Source organism: Trichosurus vulpecula, chromosome 7, assembly GCF_011100635.1.
Source record: "Trichosurus vulpecula isolate mTriVul1 chromosome 7, mTriVul1.pri, whole genome shotgun sequence".
Lineage (NCBI taxonomy): Eukaryota > Metazoa > Chordata > Mammalia > Diprotodontia > Phalangeridae > Trichosurus > Trichosurus vulpecula.
In genome coordinates this window covers 72888696-72911694 of record NC_050579.1, presented here as the reverse complement: position 1 = coordinate 72911694, position 22999 = coordinate 72888696, and the positions used below count along the sequence as shown (strand labels likewise).

Sequence of the window (22999 nt, the reverse complement as noted above, 5' to 3'; positions counted from 1 at the left end):
CCTCCCAGAAATTTATTTCAAAATTAAATCTGAAGTATATAGATGACAGAAATTAGTTCCATAAAGATCAGTTTGGTTTCAAGTATTTAATTCAAAATGAAGTGCTTTGTTTTTTTTAATTATAAAGTTCTCTATGTTAAAAGAATGGAGAGATTTTGAATCTCTCTAAATCATCCTTTGAGTGTCTCTCTCAATCTAACCTGTTGATTTTGTAGTTCATCATCATCATAGGATGCTTTATGTTTAAGATGGAGATTACTACCTCCATGGTTACCATGTATTATTAGGTGATAAACTCATGCAAAAACAGTTTTTTTCACGCTACAAATAGATATGCATATACTGTGTTGCCTAATTATTTGTCATATTTCCCAATTGGCAAAGCAAGCTGATACCTGCTTCTGATACTGCTGTTGGCTGGCTTTGTGCTTTTAGTTGTCTTAAACTTGCATTCTGTTGCTCTCCCTAGTCATCCATGGCATGCTTGATTGTCAACCACTGTCTGAGGCTAATTTCCAGACGGTCTAGAAATGGTGTGACTCAAATATTGCCTTCCCCATTCTCTATCATTCCACCACCATCAGTGGAGAAACAAAAATGGGCTTGTTTGACCAAAAAATTCCTCATCAAGTGACTAACCTGCTAATAATAAGCATCTTCATACTTATCTAGGTTCATCCAAAAAAAAGGCACATCTATTGCTAAAACCATACTTGAAGCTTTTCTAGCTTAGCAGGAAATTCCAGAGCTTATATGCAATTAACATGGTCTTTGACAATAATAATAGTAATACTAGTTATAGTTATCATTTGCTTAGCACTTTAAGGTTTTCAAAGCATTTTACAAATATTATTAAATTTGAGATAACCAGGGATCACCTCCACATTACAAGGAGAGATCAGAAGAGGACTTTGTAGAGGAATCTAGAAAGTAGAGATTATAATCCCTGCACTATTTACCTCCCAAGATTGTGGTGAAGATCACATAAAATAATGTTTGTGAAGTATTTTATAAACTTGACTACTCCAGACCAGTGACAGCTGTTGCTATTTATTGTCAAGCACTCATCACTAGAGGGTCGGCTATCTGCTAAGGAATAATTTTGGCCAGGGCAACTCATTAAAACATGCTGTGAAGGCATGGAGATGTAGCTGTCAGCATCAGTTGAAGGAGTAGCCACATTGAAGAAATTATATGTCCTTTAAGTATTGAAGTATGATATTGAATTAATCAAAATATTAATCAAAGTACTAGACTTTTTAAAAGACAATATATAATACTGCTCCCTACCACCATCACCACCAACCACACAGCTCATATATTACAGAACAAATACCGTATTTACCCTTGGTCAACCCCAAATTACTACTAGCTAAAGTTCACAGATAATCCTACCTATAAAACTTTCCTATATACAATATGGTCATATATGACAGGTAATTAATATAATATGAGTCCTCCACCAAATTAACATTCTAGTGCCTTATTGTGACATGGAGTTACATGTGGGTTCTCAAAGCTACATCATCAGAGCACAAGTCCTGACAGGTCCCACCAAGCTGGAAAGACCATGAGTACAAGTCTAATGACATATTGTGCATCTGTCTTCTGAGGACCAGTCTAACTAAATATTACAGGGCATAACTAAGGTTGAGCACCAGCTAGCGAATATGTTTTTGGTCACAGAAACTTATGACGTAGTTTACTAAGTCACGGAAGAGTTCTGACCTGCATCAGTGAATGACCTACTCATAGTGAAAAAAAAATAAGGTTTTTATTATTGTTGCTGTTACTGTTGGTGTTTTTATCTTATTCACTAGGACTAAGAAAGAAACATTCCTGGGATAAGTCACTGTTCTTACTAATATGCCCTTATATTTAGAGTTCTGCCAACTATTGCACAGGCAGATTAAATAACTGGTTTTTATAGTTGGACCAAAGTGTTAGAATGTAAGCTCATCTTCTCTAGGTTCACTGAAAGCATCCCTGGTACAACTCCAGTACCAGAGATGCTATGTATCTCCTCCTGTTCTCACGTGAATTTTATCTCTTTGTTCAAGTTTCTATACTCTAAAAGGTTTTTTGTTCTATATATCTTGGAGATTGAGTGGCATTAATGAAAGATGTTTTTAAGTTTTTATGAATCATTGTTACATCCAGGCAATTGTGGGCAATAGTTAAAGCTGTGACAACGGGCCAACCAATCAATCAATAAATATTTGTTAAGCACCTACTGGGCAGCTAGATGGCACAGTGGAGAGAACTCCAGACCTGGAATCAGCAAGATTCATCTTCTTGATTTCAAGTCTGGCCTTAGATACTGACTAATTGTGTGACCCTGAGCAGTCACTTAACCCTAGTTGCCTTAGTTTCCTCATCTGTAAAGTGAGCTGGAGGAGGAAATGACAAACCACTCTGGTATCTTTGCCAAGGAAACCCAATTAAGGTCACAAAGAGACAGACGTGACTAAAAAATGACTGAACAATAAAAACAAGTACTTACTGTGTGCCAAGCGCTGTGCTAAGTGCTGGATGTACAAAAAGAGGCAGAAAACAGTCCTTGCCCTCAAGAAGCTTATAATCTAATGGACCAGTTTAAGTATAGTTTATTGGTTGAGTTCTCTGGGATATTTTTAGATCTATATTCATAGTATGAGAATATGTTGTCTGTTCATAAAGATAGTGACATTTTGGATTGTAATTATAGCCACTAGGTAATTTTCTTGCTTTGGAGGTGCTAAATTTTTACAGTAATGTGTTGTATGTCTACACATTTCCTTGCAGATTCTACTTTGATCACTTATTGTGGTAGCTTCTGGTGGCCATGATCTAGTTCTGAATTTCTACCATAAACCTCTCCATTTCTAACCATAAATCCATATTACTCAGTCATTTGTTTACCACTTCTTGTCAACATAAGGCTAATTGAATTCATGCAAACACTGCCCACAGAAGACATTCTAACACTATCCCTGGACCTTAGTCATTTCATAGATTCCATTTAGCGGTAAGCTACATTTGTCTATATTTGACAAATCTATTGACTGTATACTTATTATTGTTTTTTAATAAAGTCCAAACTATAGTTTAAATTAACTTGTTCAATCCACTAAGCATGCACAATGAATAATATCCATTGTAGTTAAAGTTAGGCTTAAAATTAGGAATATATTTCCTTTCCATCTACCTCAGACCCTTATACCTGTGTGACCCTGGGCAAATGACCTAACCTCTGACAGGCTGTTTGCTCATCTGTAAAATGGAGATAATTAATAGCATCCACCTCACAGAGTTATTGTGAGAATTAAGTGAGATAGTGCTTTACAAACCTTAAAGCACTAAATAAATGTTAGCTATTATTATTATTAATTTTGAGTAATTCAAAATTAGCTAGACAATGCCAATGTTAACCAGCTGTGAGTTTAACTGTTACTTAGAAACACAAAAACTCTTTCACTACAAAATCAAAATTAAGAATCTTAACTTTACAAACTTTGATAAATTAAGTTTACTTATTCTTCTTATTTTGCTCTACTTAAATACTGTTCTTGTGCTTCATCATGGAATGTTTTCTGGCAAGTATTACCTAAAATACATGCTAGATCTAATATAATTCAACTCAGCAAACATTTCTTAAACACTTAAAATGTGCAAGGTGCTGTGCTAGATTCAAAGGATACAAAAACAAAACAAAAAGTAGTTCCTGCCCTCAAGGAACCTACAATCTATTTGTGGCATGCCTTTTATCCAAGGAGCAGCCTACCTAAGTTTGAAGAACATCATCATGAGAAAGTGAACAACCAGGCGATAAAATTTTCACCCACAGACTCTCTCAAAGTTTGCTTAAATTATGAGGGGTTATGATTTGTGTCAGTGGAGGGATTACCTACATCAATTATATGGTAGATCCTTAAAGCTTTGAGACTACTTGAGACCTAGAGATAAGTAAATTAAACTGAAAATTGGTTTTACATGTAGATATAGATACATATACATATGTATATATGTGTATGGATAGATAGATAGATAGATTGGAATAAACTTGTCATTCTAAGCTTCTTTGCCCCAAAATATAATAAAGATAACAGGACTATACTGGCTTGGAGATAGTCATGTATTCAACAAACATATATTGAGTACTATGTTCTCATACTATACATATATAACCAAATGTGTATGTGGCATGGGGGTGTGTGTGTGTGCCCGTGTGTGTCTATGTGTCTGTGTGTGTATACACACACATTTAACTTATGGCCACTCCAATGAAAATGCAATGTTATTGTTGCCTTCCGAGTCCTTGTCTCAATAAATACAGTACTCAAAAATAAGTATGGATTCCCCAGAGCAGCATTACTACTATGTTCTAAAAGCCACAGTGAAGTCAAGGATCAGGATCCACATGAGGATCTCCATATAGTCTAAGTAAATTGTTGATTCCACTACCCATTTTCCTAGTTGGTACCACTGGTCACAAGGATGAGTGAGCAATTCATAGTATTTGCCCCCAAGTGTGTTTCAGGAGAATCATCTTTATACAGAAAGGCTAGCATGTGTACAAATTTGCTACCTGCCTTTACCATTCTAAAATCTTATTTAAGAGGAAGGAATAGAATCCATAATTATTTTGATGAGCAAAGTGAATGCTGTTTTAAAGATAGCCATGTTGGGGCATCTAGGTGGCCCAGTAGATAGAACATTGACCCTGAAGTCAGGAGGATCCGAGTTCAAATCAGGCCTCAGACACTTACTAGCTGTGTGACCCTGGGCAAGTGATTAGCCCCAATTGCCTCCACACACACACATACAAAATATAAATAAAAAAATAAAGACAGCCATACTGATTTACCTTTATTTAATTCCCCATAGCACCTACTTAGCAAAGGAGAGCACAGAACTGATGATCTTATAAAGGATGAGATTATAAAGTTTAGAGCTGGAAGTGATCTTAGAGATCACCAAATCCAACACCTTCATTTTAAAGATGAGATGAGGATCCTAAGGCAGAGAAACTTTAAGCAACTCACCCAGTGTCACACAAGGAGCATAGTAGGAAAGCCAGGACTCATACCCATCTTCTAACTCCAAATCCAGTGTTCTTCCCACCGAGGAACACTACCTCAAAGAAGGACTTCAGAAACCATCTAGTGCAGGGGTGGGGAACCTGCAGCCTTGAGGACACATACGACCCTCTAGGTCCTCCAGTACGGCCACTTTGACTGAATCCAAACTTCACAGAACAAAACCCCTTAATAAAAGGATTTGGTCTGTAAAACTTGGACTCAATCAATTGTTCTGTGAACTTTAGATTTAGTCAAAAGGCTGCACCCGAGGACCTAGAAGGCCACATGTGGTCTCGAGGCCACAGTTTCCCCACCCCTGACTAGTGACTAGTCTAATGCATCACTAATGAAATGATCCCCTCTGTAACATCTCTAACAAGTGGTTATCCAGTCCCAGCTTGAAGACCTCCCATGTGAAGAAACCCCTTACTGCCTGAAGCAGCCCATTCCATTTTCTAATGGTTCTAATTACTAGGAAATTTTTCCTTGTATAAAGCCACATAATTGTCCCCATTGAAAATAAAGTCTATCCCTATCAAAATACTTTACAACTGCTTAGTACTTTAAAAAGCAGATGTAGTTTTTTCTTAACAATTAGGCAACAGTTGGGGTAGGAGCTGGCATATAGAATTGTAAAGTTGGGGGTTTGTTGAGACCCCTCCTGAGTTCTAATCTGTTTGTCTGATTATAGTAAGCTCCACCTGGCCATGATTCCTTCTTAATACTACCAAAGTCTGAAAGCAACAAATGCATCCTCAGCAGCCAAAAGAAAATTGCTTTCTGAAATAGCCAGTACTTAAGACACTTGAAGTTTATGTTCGGTTCTCTTTGTAAGACAATAAATTGCTGTTGGGATTGAATTCAGGGCAATATCCCTTGGTAAGGAAGGGGGTTATTATCAGAACTTCGGAAGAACTGAGATACCTGCTTTTACCACGCTCTAGAAAATAGCCCTTCCCCCACCACTTCCCCAGTGAAACGAGCAGGCAGAAGAAAGATTCCAATAATGGAGAGCATTTACAACTCCTCTTTCATGTACTCTGCTTATCTAAATTGGCACTCAGGTACCTGCCCACCAACTACCAGTAACTCTAAGAGGCATTAGCATCCATCAGGACCTCTGTCACAGCCACGGAGGCTCCAAAAAGGGTATTTGTCTTGCTGCAAAGCCTGTTTCATTCATACTGAATCAGCATTTCCAGGAGTCCAATGCCTTTTCTGAAAGGCAATACCTACCAGAAAAGGATGTGGCAGTACTTATGGAAATGCTGAACCATCAGGGTAAGAGAGATACAGTATGAAGGTGAGGGGGATTTTCAAAAGAATTGCTAAGAAACTTTCAGAATAAGGAGGAAAAAGAGAAAGTATCCTCTTTTCTCCTTTTCTCAACTTAATAGTTCATTCTTTGCTACTGAAAGCCCTCTCCCAACAAAAGGTACCAAGGAGGTACCAATTTAAGCTCTAGGATCTTTGTAGCTTTAAATCAAGGATGGCAAACCATTTTTATATACCAAGAGCCAAGTGAGTCAGGGGGAAGGATATGCATATAAGACCAAATAAATGAAAAATAACTTAATTTGGAGCATTTCTTGAAATTAAGATCAAGGAACAAAACTATATTCAGTAAATGCAACTAATGATACATGTATGTGTTTATAGTTCTAAATTATGGCCAGTTAAGAAAAAAGTGATAGATTGGAAAAGGGTGGAAGAAAATAAAGTGAAAGATACAGAGAAAAAACCCAAAATACTCTTATACCAAGATGGATACATTGAGGAAGACAGAGCTGCAAAGACCCACACATATTGAGAGAAATACCGTCCGAGAGAGAACAAAGCACCCACAGACACAGGGAAATAGCATGACTTTCTTGAAGCAATACCCCCATCTTGTGTTTTAAAGCTATGTTGCTTTTTTGTCACTATGGGCACAAATTGAGATATTAACTATCTGCATTTGTCCCACAAGCTAAATGAAATTAAATCCAGAGCCTGATCATCCCAAAGACCACAGAGTCTCCACTCCTGTTTCAAATGAAATTCTTTTTAAAAGGGCCAACAGGCTTTTTATAAAGTTGAATCACTCTCTCTGTAACTTGACAACTTATTCAATATTCAGCACTAGCATGCAGCAATATTCACTGCATTGTGGCCATGAAGAGAGTCCTAGACTTAATGTCAGAAAAACTTGGGTTTGAATCCTGACTCAGACACTTACTAGAAGTACAAGACATTTAAGCCTCCTAAACCTCAGCTTCCTCATCTTTAAAATGGGGATTAATAATACCAACTTCCTCAAAAAGTTGTTCCAGCGATCAAATGAAATAATGGTTTGAAAGTGCTTTATGAAGTTTATAGTACCATATAAATGTAAGCTGTTATTAAATCTCCAAAACCAGGGTAGTTATGTAGTTCAAAAATTAATGACTCCTTCCTTAACCCACTAAAATCCTTTTTCTTGCTAGTCCATACCAAAAGTAATAATCATGCTGTCCAAGTCAGCACTTTCAAATGTAGATTCCTGAATCACACATCACTTTAAATGCCATTCTGATCTAGTGAACTTTTTTGGTTCCTTAAAATAACAGAACCCCTACCATTTATTTGTCAGATATATTTCTACTGGCCTAGAGGCAATATGGTATACTAGATAGAGTGCTAGGTTTGAAGTTAAGAAGACCTGGATTAAAATTTTGCTCTAACACTGTGTGAAAGTGATCAAGTCACCCAATACAGTCCATGCGTCAGACATATGCCTCTATCCTCCCTAGGATTTACCTACTAAATTGCAGATGGCTTACTCTCTGTAGTGGCATTCAGAGTCCCCACATTGAAAGTTTCCCACACTGTGAAATCACAGAGCCTTCAAACACTGACATAGTTTCCATATTCCTGCTGTCCGTATTGACGTTATTTTCTGTGGGGCCATATCTATTTATAAATAGCATTTGCAAGTATCCATTTCTACATAAGTTTAAGTAGAAATTAAATATTTCATTATTTCAATAGAAATTTTAATAAATGTTATGAATTAATGGTCTGTCAGCCTGTGATTCTGAATAATCCATGCCAAAAAATATTTCCAAATTAATAGTAACTGGTATTTGTGTAGTATTTTAAGGTTGGCAAAATGCTTTAAAACATTATCTCGTTTGATTCTCATAATAATCGTATATATAGTAAGTACTACAAATATTATTATCCCCACTTTACAGATGAGGAAGCTAAGTGACTTGCCAAGGTCTTAAAGCTAGAAAATGTCTAAAGTGGAATTTGACCCAAGGCCTTCCTGACTTTCATGTCCAGTGTTCTGTCAGTTACACCATGCTGCCCCCTCTATGAGTGAGAGTTGGCTATGACTAAATGACTGTGAATAGTTTTAGTAGTTATCATATGTCTGTGACCCAATATATAATATAACTTTCATCTGGGAATCTGAGAGACCCTTAGAAATATTAATTATCAGGGTTCTTTGTGAGATTGTGGCATATTTATCATCAGGTTCTTTTCTTACTAGGTTTTCGTATAGATATTTATGAACATGTCATGTCCCCTATTACAATGAGAGTAAGGACCACTTCATTTTTTGTCTTTGCATCCTCAGTGCCTTGAACAGTGCCTGGAACATAGGAGATGCTTAATAAATGTTTGTCGAGTGATTGAAGGGCCCCATTTTATTTCTAAGGAAACTGAGGTTTCAGAGAGGTCAAGTTGCATGCCTGAGATGAAATGATTAATAAGAGATCCAAGACTAGATCTAATTCTTAGTACCATGTTCTTTCCACTAGATAACACTAGACTATAGTACTTCCCCATTACCACTGAACAATGAGTGTGACATGACCCTACCTAGGGGCAGGGGAGGGGTAACTAGGTGACATAGTGAATAGAGCACTGGTCTATGGAGTCAGGAGGACCTGAGTTCAAATTTGAATTCAGACACTTACCAGCTATGTGACCCTGGGCAAGTCACTTAATCCTGGTTGCCTCAGTTTCCTCATCTGTAAAATGAGCTGAAGAAGGAAATGGCAAACCACTCCAGTATCATTGCCAAGAAAACCCCAAATGGGGTTACAAAGAATCAGGTACAACTGAAAATAACTGAAGAGGGGCAGGGGGAATCCTAAGGAAATAATAAACGATCTTCAGGAACTTGCATAAGGTAAAAAGTATATAATTATATGTGGGGGCCCAATGAAGATATATTCAAGTATAATACGGAAATCATAGTCTTAGGGTGAGAACATGGAATCAGAGTCTTGAAAAATGGTCATTGATGATGTCCCTCAGACAGCTCGCTAGGATTTACCTACTAAGTCATGGATGGGTTGCTCTCTATAGGGGCAACTTCTATTGATGGCAGAGCTGTTTAATTTTAGTATAGACAGAGAAATGGCTGCTTAAACATCCCCTGACAGAAGAAAACAGATCCAGATGCACACACACACATGCACACGTTGAGTCATACCTCCATTGTCTTATACTTGTGGTAATGATTTTTTGAACCTAAGTGCAAGACTTTACATTTATCTTTACAAAATTTCATCATATTAGCTTCAATCCCATGTATTAATCTAGTAAGATCATCTTGCCTCTTGACTGTATCATCTGGCGTGTTGACTGGCTCTACCAACTTGCAAATCTAGAATAATTAAAAACACCAGACCAAGGATATATTTATACCCAAAGTCTTCCAAAGTGTTAGGAGCTATTAGAGCTTGTCTTTTCTTGGGAGACTCTTTGAGAATTGTAGATCATCTTCCTACCACAAAGACACATCCAGAAAAGGAAGTATTTTGTGAACGAACGGAATCCTATTCCAAGTAAATTGCTCAGTCCTTTCCTTCACATGAAAATATTCTTAGCAGATATTTGGCAACCAATAAGCTATAGTACCAGCCTTTACCAACTCTGTAAACTTTTGTTCTCAGACTTGAGAAAGAGATTGAAGAGCTTGAAAAAGCAGAATTGAAAATCTCAGCTCATGAAGAGGCAATTTTAAAGAAACTAAAATCAGTTGAAAGAACTGCAGAAGACATTATAAAGGTAAGTAAGTAGTGAAGATTTTAAAAATTGTTCCTTTGCAGACCTAGTCCTCCAAATAGTATCCAGTACTACTAAAATTTAGTCTATTTTGAACTAATTTTCAAAAACTGTAATAATGACGAAAATATTTTTTTCTTTATAGTCTGTGAAGGTGGAAAAGACAGAAAAACCAGAAGGTATGTATAGCTTGAGGCAGTCTGGTTCTTAGAAAATGAAGGTGTTGTCTTTATAATTTTATCATTGGTTTAAAATATTCTAAACTTATATTGGTTCTCTCTCAATTTCACAGAGACCATCGAGGACATCTACGCCAATATCCCTGATCTTCCAAAATCCTACATACCATCTCGGTTAAGGAAGGAAAGAGATGAAGGAACAGAAGAGGATGAGCAAAATAGAAAAGGTATCCCAGCAGTGTGTCATGTTGGCAGATTTAGAACTCAGGCTTCGAAATTTTTGAAATTTACTGTACCAATCTGTGCTCTAGCTATGACTAGAGTTTCTAGTGCTAAAGTCCCCTGAATTTGCCTTTTTTGTGTGTCTCAGGGACTTGTGATATTGTTATTGGCTAAATACTAGTCCTTATGAATATAAATAGGGGCGAGGGGGGTATGTTCTATTAGTTTACATAAGCGAAGAATTTTTTTTCTCATGGTCCATCTAGAGCCTAATAAACCATTTCTCTGGGAAGGTGAACCTTCTAGAGCATGAAGGGGTTTAGAGTATTCAGCTAGACCAGACACAGGTATCTAATATTTCTTGACTCTAAGGAATGTCTGTAATATCAGCTCTGACAATAATAAAAGATTCAGCACAGGTCACTGATTTGTATAGGTCAGATTAAAAAAAAAAGATATCTGTCTAAATGTAGGGAGACCATGCTGGATAAGGGCACCAAACTCAGGGAAGAGGGTCATGTGGTCTAATGATCTCAGGAAACAGAGCCTAGATTCTAGTATTGGGCAACAAGTAGAACAGGAAGTTTCAGCTAGTTGTCTCAATCATACAAGGACCAGAGCATCAAAATCTCTAGAAGAGGGAAGGGTAAAACTCTAAAGTCAGGGCAGATAGTCTGAAACCTAGGGAGAGAAATTTGGGAGGCCAGAAGAATTTCAGCCAGAGAGTAAAAGTATTATTTCCCCGTGTCCATCAATCAACAAACATTTATTAAGAATTTACCATGTGCCAGAGAGTATACTGTGCACTAGGAATGCAGTGAGAAAAATGAATTGGTTCCTGCCCTCAAAAAACTTACACTCTGTCAGAATTCTCCTTTATATATTTCTGTCGTATATCGTTGTAAACCTTTATTTATGCAGTTCCAAAGTTCCAAAATGCAGAGATAACAGTCCTGGCCTTCAGAGATGCTTGTATATAGGTGTGTGTTATTAGTGTATATAGTATATGAAGTATTTTTATATTTTATATTTTAGTGTATATAGTATATTAAGTATTTTTATATTTTAGTGTATATAGTATATAAAGTATTTTTATAATTTTAGTCTATGTAGTATATAAAGTATAGTATATAAAGCATATTTGGATGCACTGTTTTCAATGAGCAGAGTCAGTCATTCAATAAACTTTTAAACAGCTCCTTTTCTATGTGACACACACTATACTAACAGCCAGTGATACAAAGAAATGTAAAAGACAATCTCTGCTCTTAAGTAGCCCACAATCTAATAGGGTAGACAACATCAAATAACCATGTGCAAACAAAATGTACACAGAGCAAGGGGAAAATAAAGGCAGAAGTCTGTGTTCACTCCTGCAGACTAACCTTGCCTTAGGGGGAAACAGTCCAGAGAAGAGAGATGATGATTAAAAATCTATAGAAAGGCAAAAGCAAACCAAAACCAGAGTCCTACTGGGGTGGGGGGAAAGGGTGTAGCTTTTGAAGCTATGAGATCATGATGTCACAAGACCTCTTCATATTCTGCTTTTTATTACACTATATTTTTGTTATCCTCTATCCTGAATTTTAAGCTTTTTGTGTTCCTGTGACATAGAATATGATTTTACACATAACAGAGACCCAATAAATATTTGAATGAATGTTAAATTTAAAATGAACTCTCTCTCTTTCTCAATAGCTTTGTACACCATGGAAATTAAAGTTGAAAAAGACATGAAGACTGGAGAAAGCACAGTACTATCTTCAATACCTCTCCCATCTGACAACTTTAAAGGTACAGGCATAAAAGTTTATGATGATGGCCGAAAATCAGTCTATGCAGTCAGCTCCAATAACCATGTTGCACATAACGGCACCAATGATCTAGCACCCATTGAGGTGGAGGAACTTTTAAGACAAGCCTCAGAGAGAAACTCTAAATCTCCAACTGAATATCATGAGCCTGTGTATGCCAATCAGTTTTGCAGACCTTTAACCCCACAGAAAGAAGGTGTAACCCCTGGACCAAATCTTCAAGAAGGGATGCACATTCAAGCTAATGGACTAGGCAGTAATTTAAATGGCTCTTCACACAACTTGGGAAATGGCTTACAGCAGGACAATCATCTCAGCACCGTGCGACCAATACCTCGCCCCAGATCAGTGGTTCATCAGACAGAGAATAGCCTTCGTACCCATCCAAAGATGATGCCATCTTGGGAAGAAACAAATGTGGTGCAAGAGGAATGTGTGCCCTCGTCCAAGGCAAGAGAGAGCCCCCAAGAGTCATCCATTAGGAAGTCAGTATACCAGTGTTCTTCACCAACTGTCCAGGAAGAAGAGGAAGATATCAAGTACAATGTCATTAAATCCATGCCTTGTGATGTAGATGACTCAAAACCTGTTACCATGATTTTCATGGGATATCAGCAAGCAGAAGAGGAGGATGAAGAAGAAAAAAAGCTCCTAACAGGGTATGATGGAATCATCCATGCAGAACTGGTGGTGATTGATGACGATGAAGAAGAGGAAGGAGAAGCTGAGAAACCATCCTATCATCCCGTGGGCCACTACAGTAAGGTTTACCAACCTGCTAAGCCAACACCTCTCCCCAGGAAGAGATCAGAAGTCAATCCGCTTGAAAACTCAAGCCATCAATCACCTCACAAGAAGCCCATAGCCCTGAATGAACAAAAGGAAAGCTTAAACCACCCCATCCACCATCCTAATCTTGATAGTCAGAGAGCTGGAGATGGGACAGAGGATCCTTCCCTCACAGGTAATAAAAATGACAAAGCATGCCAATGCTGTTCAGTCATGTGATGAACAGCTTGCTTAAGCTGCTCTTTCTGATTAATAAGCCTTCTTGCTTAGCTCTTGGACCATCAGATAAACTAACACGGAATGACTTTTTTATCATAATTGTTCATCTGAATTGTTGTCACTATATTTCCAGGTTATTAACTCATGTTTCTTCTTATACATGAGATTAAATTTGGCATATCTAAACTTACGGTGGGTAATCTTCCAAAGACAGCCCAAAAAATGGCTTTGATGGTCAGGAAAAGGGGATGGACAAAGACTGTGGTCATACTTGTATATTGCATTATTTTATCTTAATTATTTAAAGTTCCCCCTCAGACATGGTATGCCATTTTATGTGAATAGAGTTAGATCCTTTTATATTGGGTGACTGACAGCATTATTTTTCTTCTGTACATATCAAATACTTCAAGATTATTTGTGCATCATTTAACATATGCCTTAACTTTTCAAGAAAAGCCAAGCAACAGACTTTATTTTCCTGGTACTTTTCCTACCTTACCTTCACTGTGGTTTTTATGTACTTTAATAATTTTATTACCTGTTTCCTTATTTTTCTATATTTTTAAGTAGGAGAAACACAAGTTTTCCTAATGCTTGAATATATCTTTTAATTCTGCATTCCCTTTTCCAGTCCAGCAAATTTATTTTTCAACAGATTTGTTATACAAATACATACATTTCTCATGCTATCAATTTTTATAACAGAACATGAATGGGGAAAACACCTTTGACATTTTTTCTATAAAAATGATAATTCATCTTTTTTTAGATTTATTGCATCTCAGTCACCAGGACACAGGCAGAGTATTGATTTCCACTTCACATTTGTAAAGAACAAAGAGGCATATCATAATAAGAATGATTATGTTAGCCGTAGAGGAAGCCACTGCATAGGATATTGAATGCTGGGCTTGGAGTCAAGAAGACTGAGGTTCAAATACCTCCTATGACATTTATTAGGTGGGTGGCCCTAGACAAGTTATCCTAGACAATAATCCAAGGAGGATTATGGACTGAATCATAAACAATTTTAATCTGAAGGAGTTGGTAGAAGGAGTTCCCATACTGGGAGTTTCCCATAACCCTCCTCAACTTTGACTATTGAAAGATAAGAATCAAAGAGGCACTTAGGGTTATAGAAAATGAAAGAATTTCTAAAGCTTATACTAAAGAGGATCTTATTGAAAAGCAAAGATTTTCAAGTTCCAACAAATCCAAAATATTTCAAAGGAATGATTCTACTTGCATTCTCCAAAAAGTGTCTTCCTAGGCTGTTTAAGCGTCCATAAGGTTACACTCAGCCTGACAAACGGTTGAGCTCCATTCCACTCATTTAGCTAATTAAATTAAATGTTCCATTTCCAAACCTAGTTTAGTTACTTGTAGAAACTTTTGGCTTCCTGAAGAGAGTGCTCTTAAAATCCAATCTTAGATCAGAACTGAAAAGATGGGACTTCACAAAAGCAAGTCTGAGCCACCACCAGCTTTCCCTTCTGTTCTAACAATGAGCTTTGTTTAAACTTTAAACCTTTCAGCCTAATTTCAGCTAAGAAAACAATTCAGGAGGCTTTGAAAAGAATAATGGACCGTTTATGATCAACAATGACTGCATTACCTATCTTTAAAACTTTCCCCTTCTTGAGCTTGGAAATTAACCAACTCCCTTCAACACCCTGATTTCTTCTACCCTAACGGTGTCAACATATTTGCAAAGTGAATAAAGGCAGGAAGTGACTAACTTTTTCAGAAAACACTAATCATGCCACTGAGCTAAAATAATCAAAACAGGAAAACCTTTTCCAGACAAAGTAACAATTCAAAGGACTGTGTATTATCATTGAAAATTACTTATAAGATAAAATACTCCAAATTCACTACCTCTCCCATTAAATTGTTTCAGATCTCTGTTTTCTTTTTTAGACCATGAATTATAGATCTAAGATAAAACCTTAGTAAAGAAAATGGTCTAACATACATATCTAAGTGTGCAGGTTCAGTCTTACACATACGTAGGGCAAATATGGAAGCTGATTTCAAAGGCATCAGGAAGCTCCCTCATTCCTCCCTTCCTCCTCCAGTTAAAAAAAATTGCTACTCCAATCTTTTCAGCGATTTCCACCACTGCATTCAACTTCATTCCTTTGGCTGGATCCCTTAAGAGTCCAGTCAAAGTGGAAATTACCTTGTGAGAGGTAATATTTAAAACCTTATCAGTAATTTACACATTACAGTGAATGAATGTAACAGATTATTTCCTGATATCTGGTTTTCAGAGGAGGGAATACTAAGAGAACATGAGAACCTTAGATGACATTGGGGAGAGGAATGTGTTTGGAAGAGGCTTACTTAGCAAAGGGAAATTAGATACACTGAAGCCAAAATATGCCAACTTCACAGATCTGTGACACAGCACCAAGCACACCAGTCAAGAGTCTAGGTAGTGATTTTGACATGGACCTATAGACACCTTAGTTCTTATTGGACTATTAAATGGCACTGCTAATGCTCTATTTAGAAAATCACAGAATTTCAATATGGGAAGGAACTTTTATTCAAGCCCATACACAAACAGGAATCTCTCCCTTTCACCCCCCACAACAACCACACTATCTAGCTCTTCCCTTCTACTCCCTTCCCTGACTTCTCTTCCTTTGACTGTCTCTCTCTGTCTCTGTCTCTCCCCTCCCCCTACCCATCCCAGCCCCTGTCATTTCCTTTTTTTTTCCTCCTTGTCTTCTCTACCCAATCCCTAGGCCTACCATGGGAAAGCTGTGGACTCTCTTAATGGCATTTAGAGCAGCCACAAAAAGGTGAAGATAGTGTTGAAAATTGCCACTGGAAATCTAAACAACTAAGCCTGGGTCATCCAGACCAATGTCTTTGAATCCAAGAAGGGAGAAACAGAGCCTCGATATATTGCTGCTTGTAGAGATCTTCCTGGCCCCCAGTGCTCTCTGATCCCAGTGATCTACCCTTACTCTATTGTGTATCATGAACCTGCAAAATAGAAAGAAAAAAAGAATCATAGGCATTTAATCATCACATCTTTTTTTAAGAACTAGACAGTTGTACCCAAGAGCCTTTTAAAACATGATAACCCATGAAATAGGATACTTGTGACCTTCGCCCTCAGGCCTAACGGGCCATTTTTAAAACTTGAACAAACATCTCTCTACCCTGTCCACAGCATGAACAAAAACATTTTCCCTCCTCTCCAGGACAGAAAGCACACATTACAGTGTAAGATGATAGGAATAGAAAGAATTAAGAGAAAAACTCAAAATACAAATCTTCCTTCCAGTCCAAACTTTGCCTCCTGCTTTGGCATTATTTACTAATTCTGTAGTTTACCCTGGCCAAGGGTAAAAGGATAGTCAGTCTTCCATCTAGGCTTCACATAGACCAAATCCATAGATTTATTACTGTTCCTATACTTAGAAAAAAGCAATTTAAGTCTAATCTTCCTTAATATCCAAGGCAGTGGGGGAAGTAGTTCTGAAAGTCTTGAAAAAGAAAACATTCTCTATAAATATGATGTCTTGATATGTGTGATTGTAGTTTCAGTGCAGGTCTTAGATTACCAAAGGATCAGGTTCCTCTCTCACATTTTAAAAACTATTTTCTGCAGTACAGGATGAAGCAGCTAGAGCTTTGTGCCAGGGTGGGAGATACAGAGGGCATCCTTAGCACCTTCCTAGGAAAGCTTTCTCTCCTGCCCAACTCCAGCCTTATCAATTAGGTGTGTTTCTTCCCCTTGGTGGATATACTTTTATAAAAGTAGAAACCTTGGAGTGTTCTCAGCATGAACTTTCTCCCCACAACAACTATGTTCTAGAGGAGCCTCCCCTGCATCTCTAGTGCCACTTGCCTTGAGTGAAAATGATGGTAGTTGCAGTCGTGATATTCTGTGGTACCTTTAACTCCTTTTATTTAAAGGCATTTAAATTAATATCTGGCTGAGCAATCAAAGAGCTTGCCATCCTAAGATTCCTTAAACCAAAACTACAACAGGAACAAGTAGCAAGTGAGTGCGGCAGTCAAGCACAGGGGTAATTATATATCTGCCTTACTTAAATATGGTTGTGGCCGATGCTGTACAGAAGGTCCTACCTATTAACAGAATAGTACTAGAACATCGTTGGAATTATCCGAAGATTAAATCAATAGGTGTGAAAATATATTCTGAATTCTTTGCAGCCCATCATTACTCCAACAAATGCCCACTTTATGGAAGACACTATGCTTGGTGCCAGGGTCACAAAGACAAAACAAAACAAAAAACCATTCCCCGCCCTCCAGAAACTTGCATTCTACATGTTCCTAAGAGTATACCAATGATTTGTAATCAGCAGATGTGATATGTTTAGGTCAATTTAAAGGCTCTTAATTATTGGTTCAAATGCCAAATGATCACAATTGTCTGATTTAAATATAAATCTATCGTGGAAAAGAGATTCAGCTTCTGCTGAGCCTCGGAAAGGAGAACTCTGAGCACTGCCTGGAAAGCACAGGAAGGCAGATTTGGTTCAGTATGACAAAGAACAGCCTAACAAATAGCTCTCCAAAAGTAGAAGGAATTGATTTAAGAGGTTGAAAGTTCTCTGTCACTGGAGATATTTAAGCAGAGGCTGAGTGACCTCTTGTCAGAGATATCACACCAGGATACTTGAGGTAGTAGCTGAACTAAATGTGAAAATGCATATATCCATAGCCAGATGTGGACCTTAGGAGTCATCTAGTCCAAATGCTTCATTTTACAGTTGAAGAAACTGAGGCCCAGAGAGGTTCACTGATTTGCCTAAAGTCTCAGAGGTAGTCAGTGACCAAGAGATTCTTGTCTTCCCTGGACTATAGACTCATGGAGGGCATGAATTGTGTCTCCAATACCTAACATGGTGCTTTGCATAAAGTAGGCACACGATAAACATTTGTCAAATTATAAAGCTCTTTAGCGATCCCCTTGCAACTGTGAGTTTCTATGATTCTCTAAAATAAATTTTGATCTATAAGTATCAGGATCACACAGTAAGCCCAGTGTTTATATAGATTGAAGTGGGGAAAACACCTTTCAAACCCAGTTCTCATACAGCAGCTACTTAGATACCTTCTGCAAGATATAACTAAGAAATATGCACAGCTACTAACCTCTATGTATGTACCTAACTACATTTAATATTTCCTTTACTGAACTAATTGGATATTTGCTGTGTAAGTCCAGCACTAATTTTTCTAATCATTATAATAATAGGCTCCTTCTATTTCCGAACATACTTCTGTTCTAAGTTAACCACCGCTTATTTCTACTATCTTTTCGTGCATAAATCAATGCTTACGGTATTGGACCAAACCATTGGAGGTATGTTGCTTGCTTTCCATTTTTCCCTACCCAAAAGATATTTGGAGTTAAAATCAGGAAGTTTGTCATGAGTTAACATATATATTTTTTTCTCTCTCTATTTCACAGCACTAAGGATGAGAATGGCAAAACTGGGAAAAAAGGTGATCTGACAGATGCTTACTTGTGTTAATTAAACGACTCTGAAAGAAGAAATTGAAGGAAGTCCTCACGTTCTTTTCTGGATGGTTTTGCTTTTATTCCTCTCCTGAATTCCATCCCCAAAGTGGCATAATATGTGTATAAAAATATATACATGTTATGTACACAGATAGATATAATACATGTGTATGATGCCATGTATTCATGGTAACCATTATTTGTGGAAAATATGGAGATAAGTGGGAAAGACAAATGTTCACCTGTTGCAGTTATATGACATGCTTTAAATGGGAAAATTCCAGCATATTTTTATTGAATTGATACCAAAGCATTTCTAACAGCTTGTTAAAGGTTAAAAATAAAGTTATTTAAAATAGAAATTCAATTGAGTAACTACATGTTACTGATTGGTACTGTCATTTTTTGGTTAGGGAATTTGGTCTCATCAATGTCAAGACATCCTTGTGTGGAAATTCCTTTCCCCTGCACAGCTCAGCCACTCATCTACAACTTAGCATTTTAGAGGATTGCTTAGGAACATTGAAAGTTTAAATGACTCAGGGTCACGTAGCTAGTAGATGCCAGAAGCAGGAGCTGACCCCAGTGCTCCCTAACTCCACAATCAGACCTCCTCCAACACAGAACTCATTTTGCTAATGTGAAAACTGGAGTCCTCTGTTCTTTTTACAAGAAATCTACATGCTAAATCTTTTGAATTAAGGAAACTACCTTGAATTAGCAAAATCATAAGGAAACGAGGTCTGCTTCCAGAGGACTAACTGGCCCAATTTGGTAGACAGCTCTAAAGGCACAGACAAAACCTGCTCCAGAGATGGGGTCTAGGTCCAGGTGGAGCCTGGGCACATGTCTTTATCAACCATAATTTGACACATCTTCATTTGAGCCACCATTCCTTTCACACATACTCTCAAGAAAATGTCCAAGCAAAGATGGAATGTTTGATTCTGTCCCAAGGGATGGGTCCTAAATTCCCAGATCTCCAAACAATGAAGGACACAACAAACAGCTAATTGCTGTTCTAATTAGTGTTGGACCAAGAACAAGTCTCAAACCCCCAAAGTTACGAAAAACCAGGATAAACATGGGAATGGCATGCTATGCCAATGTCAAGACTATCAGGTTCCATTGTAACAGAATTGCACAAATAAGGCAGACCCTTTACTGGAACATCTTCAAAGAGGTCAGTTTGCACATGTGTATTAGTATAGTTATACAAATTTCTTCAACATGTCCATGCAAAAGATACTTCCTGGATCACCTGGAGGGTCCTAAGTCAAGTCTGATAACTGGAGCAGCAATGCATTCACCAAGACTTCCACTGGCAAGTATTTGTATGCTTCTGATTAATATAAACATATATATGTACAGATATATGTGTGTATAAATACATATACATGCATATGTATAATGCACATATATGCCTATGTATACAAATATGTGTATATATATATATGTATCAGTAATCAGGCTTGACACTACAGAGAGAGAGAGATAAGGGAGACAGGCCTGACTACTGATAGATATATAGATATGGAATGTATGTGTGTGTAGAGCTATATTTATTTTTCCTTTTTCCCCTCTCTCATTAGGTAAATAAAGAGGCAGAATGCCATAGAGAATACAGAGTAGGACTTGGGCAGAAAGACCTGGATTTAAGTCCCATCTCTAACCCATACTGGCTATTGAGAGAAAGTGTGTAGTAGATAGGGCTTGAGGCTTGGAGTCGCAAAGACATAAGTTCAAATTTTACACTTACTAGCTATGTGACCTTGGGCAAGTCACTTTTTTTAGGTCTTAGATTCCCTTTCTACAAAATGAGTGGATTAGACTCTAAGATCCCATCCAGCTCTGATCCTGCCCTCCAGGCTGCTCTCTAAGACTATGAATTTCATATGTCAATCCGTAATGGTAGAAGGAGTTTCCTTGCAGGGATGCCATGAAATAGAAGGTCTCTAGTCCAAAACAAGCAAACCAAAACCATTAAAACTGGGTGAAACACAGATTGCACCTCTCCTAAGCTGCTATTGTGTGTAGGGTTGTGAAAGGAAGGGTAATATAAATAGAGCTGGCAGAGGTCCAAGATTCTGGGCTCGAATTTGGGATCTTTGTATTCATCCACTCTTAGTCTGGCTTCTTTATGACAGCAGATTTGCCCTCCCTCACTTTCCCCCCACCCCACCCTTAGATCTCTGTCCCTCCTTTTCATCTAAAGCATCCTGTTATAACATAAGCAACACAAAACGTGCTACTTATTTAATAAGACTAATAGTCCTCCTTGGGGAACCCAGTTACTCTGAAACTTCATGGCACCACCTGCCAGGGGCCTACCCCTTTAAGGCAAATCCTAGCTGATGGTGGACAGCAGCTGTTTCTATGATATAGCCAAGAGGTCTCCTCTGGTCTATTCCCTGGGGCCCAAGTGTTTTCTCCTGATTAAAACTCAAATTCACATCCAAGGCACGGAGCAGTCATGATATTTTAGTCATTATCAGTGTCTGTCTTAAAGGGACAGTCATTTCACAAAGGGGGTCACGACAGTAAGTGGCGACTTTGAAGAGTAAATAAGATGTAAAATTATCTGAACCGACATTCATATTGTCCCCAGTCTCATCCCACACTGCACCTATCATTCCTAAAATGCATTCCCTCCTCCTCTCTGCCTATGAGAAATCCTTCTCTTCAAGTCTCAGCTGAGGTGCCACCTGTCCATGAAGCACATTGAAAGAGTGCTAAATTAAGATCAGAGGATCTGAGTTTGAAACCTGGCTCTCTCACTCACTAGCTGTATGTATGCTCTTGGCAAATCATGGAACTTCCCTGAGCCTCTATTTCCTCACATGTAAAATGAGAGGGTTGGACTAGAATAGATGATCCCAATGGTCCTTTCCAACTCTAGATCTATGATCCCATAGTTCCCAAAACTCCCTCCTAAAATTTTTGGGTACACTCTCTCCTTTGCCCCATCACATCCTATCTTGGAATTATATTGTGTGCATATGCATCATATTCCCAATATTGGAATGTAAGCTCCTTAAAGGCAGGAACTGCTTTTATATCTGCAGTACCTGGAAATCTTCCTCCTCCTCCTCCTCTCCTCCTCCTCCTCCATCCTTTCTCCTTCCCTTCTCCTTCTTTCTTTCTTTCTTCTTCTTCTTCTTCTTCTTCTTCTTCTTCTTCTTCTTCTTCTTCTTCTTCTTCTTCTTCTTCTTCTTCTACTACTACTACTACTACTACTACTTCTTTTCTCCTTCCCTTCTCTTTCTCTTCCTTTTTCTTCCCCTTCTTAAGGAGGGGAAATAAATGGGAACTGAACCAGTGATTTCATTGGTGTAAGGAACTCCCCACGAGGAAACTCCCTCTGCCCGTGTAGATCAATTCAATAAACATTTATTAAATACCTATTGTGTGCCAGGCACCACCTCTACAGCATAGAGTTTCTGAGATGCCTGGAGTATTGAGTGACTACACGACTTTTTCATGCCAAAGGCAAGACTTGATCCCAAGTCTCCTGGGGCTGCCTCTACACCTGACTTTAGGCCTCTTATCCTATACTTAATAAACTTTTGCTGGATTGTTGAATTCCTTTGTCAGGCACTCTACTAGGAGCTGCTGAGAAAACAAGTACAAAGGGTGAAACAATCCCTACCTAGTAACGTGCTTACATTCTAATGGGGGAGACCAGTACATGTAAACTTCTATATAGCGTAAGTATAAAGCTAACAAGCACATATATAAGTATACATACTTTGGGAGGGAGCACAGCTGTGGGGAATCAAGAAAGGCTTCATGGCAAGGTGGTGTCTAAGTCACATCTTAAAAGGAGTGAGACCATGAAGTTGAGAGTTGCTAAGAGAAAGCCGGTTTGGTGAGATTACAGAGTGCAGGAGGAAGAGTAATATCCAATGAGGCTGAAAAGGTAGGTTGGGAGCAGATTATGTAGGGTTATAAAAGCTAATAGAGAAGTTTGTTTTATTCTAGAGCACCGGTTCTTAACCCTTTTGTGTCATCGATCACTTTGGTAGTCTGGTGAAGTCTATGGAAGCACAAAATAATGTTTAAAATGCATAAAATAAAATGCATAAGGTCACAAAGGAAACTAATTATATTGAAATATGGTTATAGAATTTTTTAAACCAAATTCACATAGCACAA

General features: G+C 37.9%; 1 protein-coding gene across 1 annotated transcript in view; it reads left to right on the top strand.

Annotated features, from left to right (window-relative positions):
- Positions 1-19211, top strand: part of PALMD (palmdelphin) — a 67904-nt gene extending 48693 nt beyond the window's left edge. Inside the window, exons 4-8 of the mRNA XM_036766608.1 lie at positions 9992-10106; positions 10249-10282; positions 10396-10509; positions 12203-13282; positions 18794-19211. Of these exons, the coding sequence (XP_036622503.1) occupies positions 9992-10106; positions 10249-10282; positions 10396-10509; positions 12203-13282; positions 18794-18837 (1387 nt within the window). The 3' untranslated portion in view covers positions 18838-19211. The remainder of the gene's footprint in view (positions 1-9991; positions 10107-10248; positions 10283-10395; positions 10510-12202; positions 13283-18793) is intronic.
- The last annotated feature ends 3788 nt before the right edge of the window (positions 19212-22999 follow it).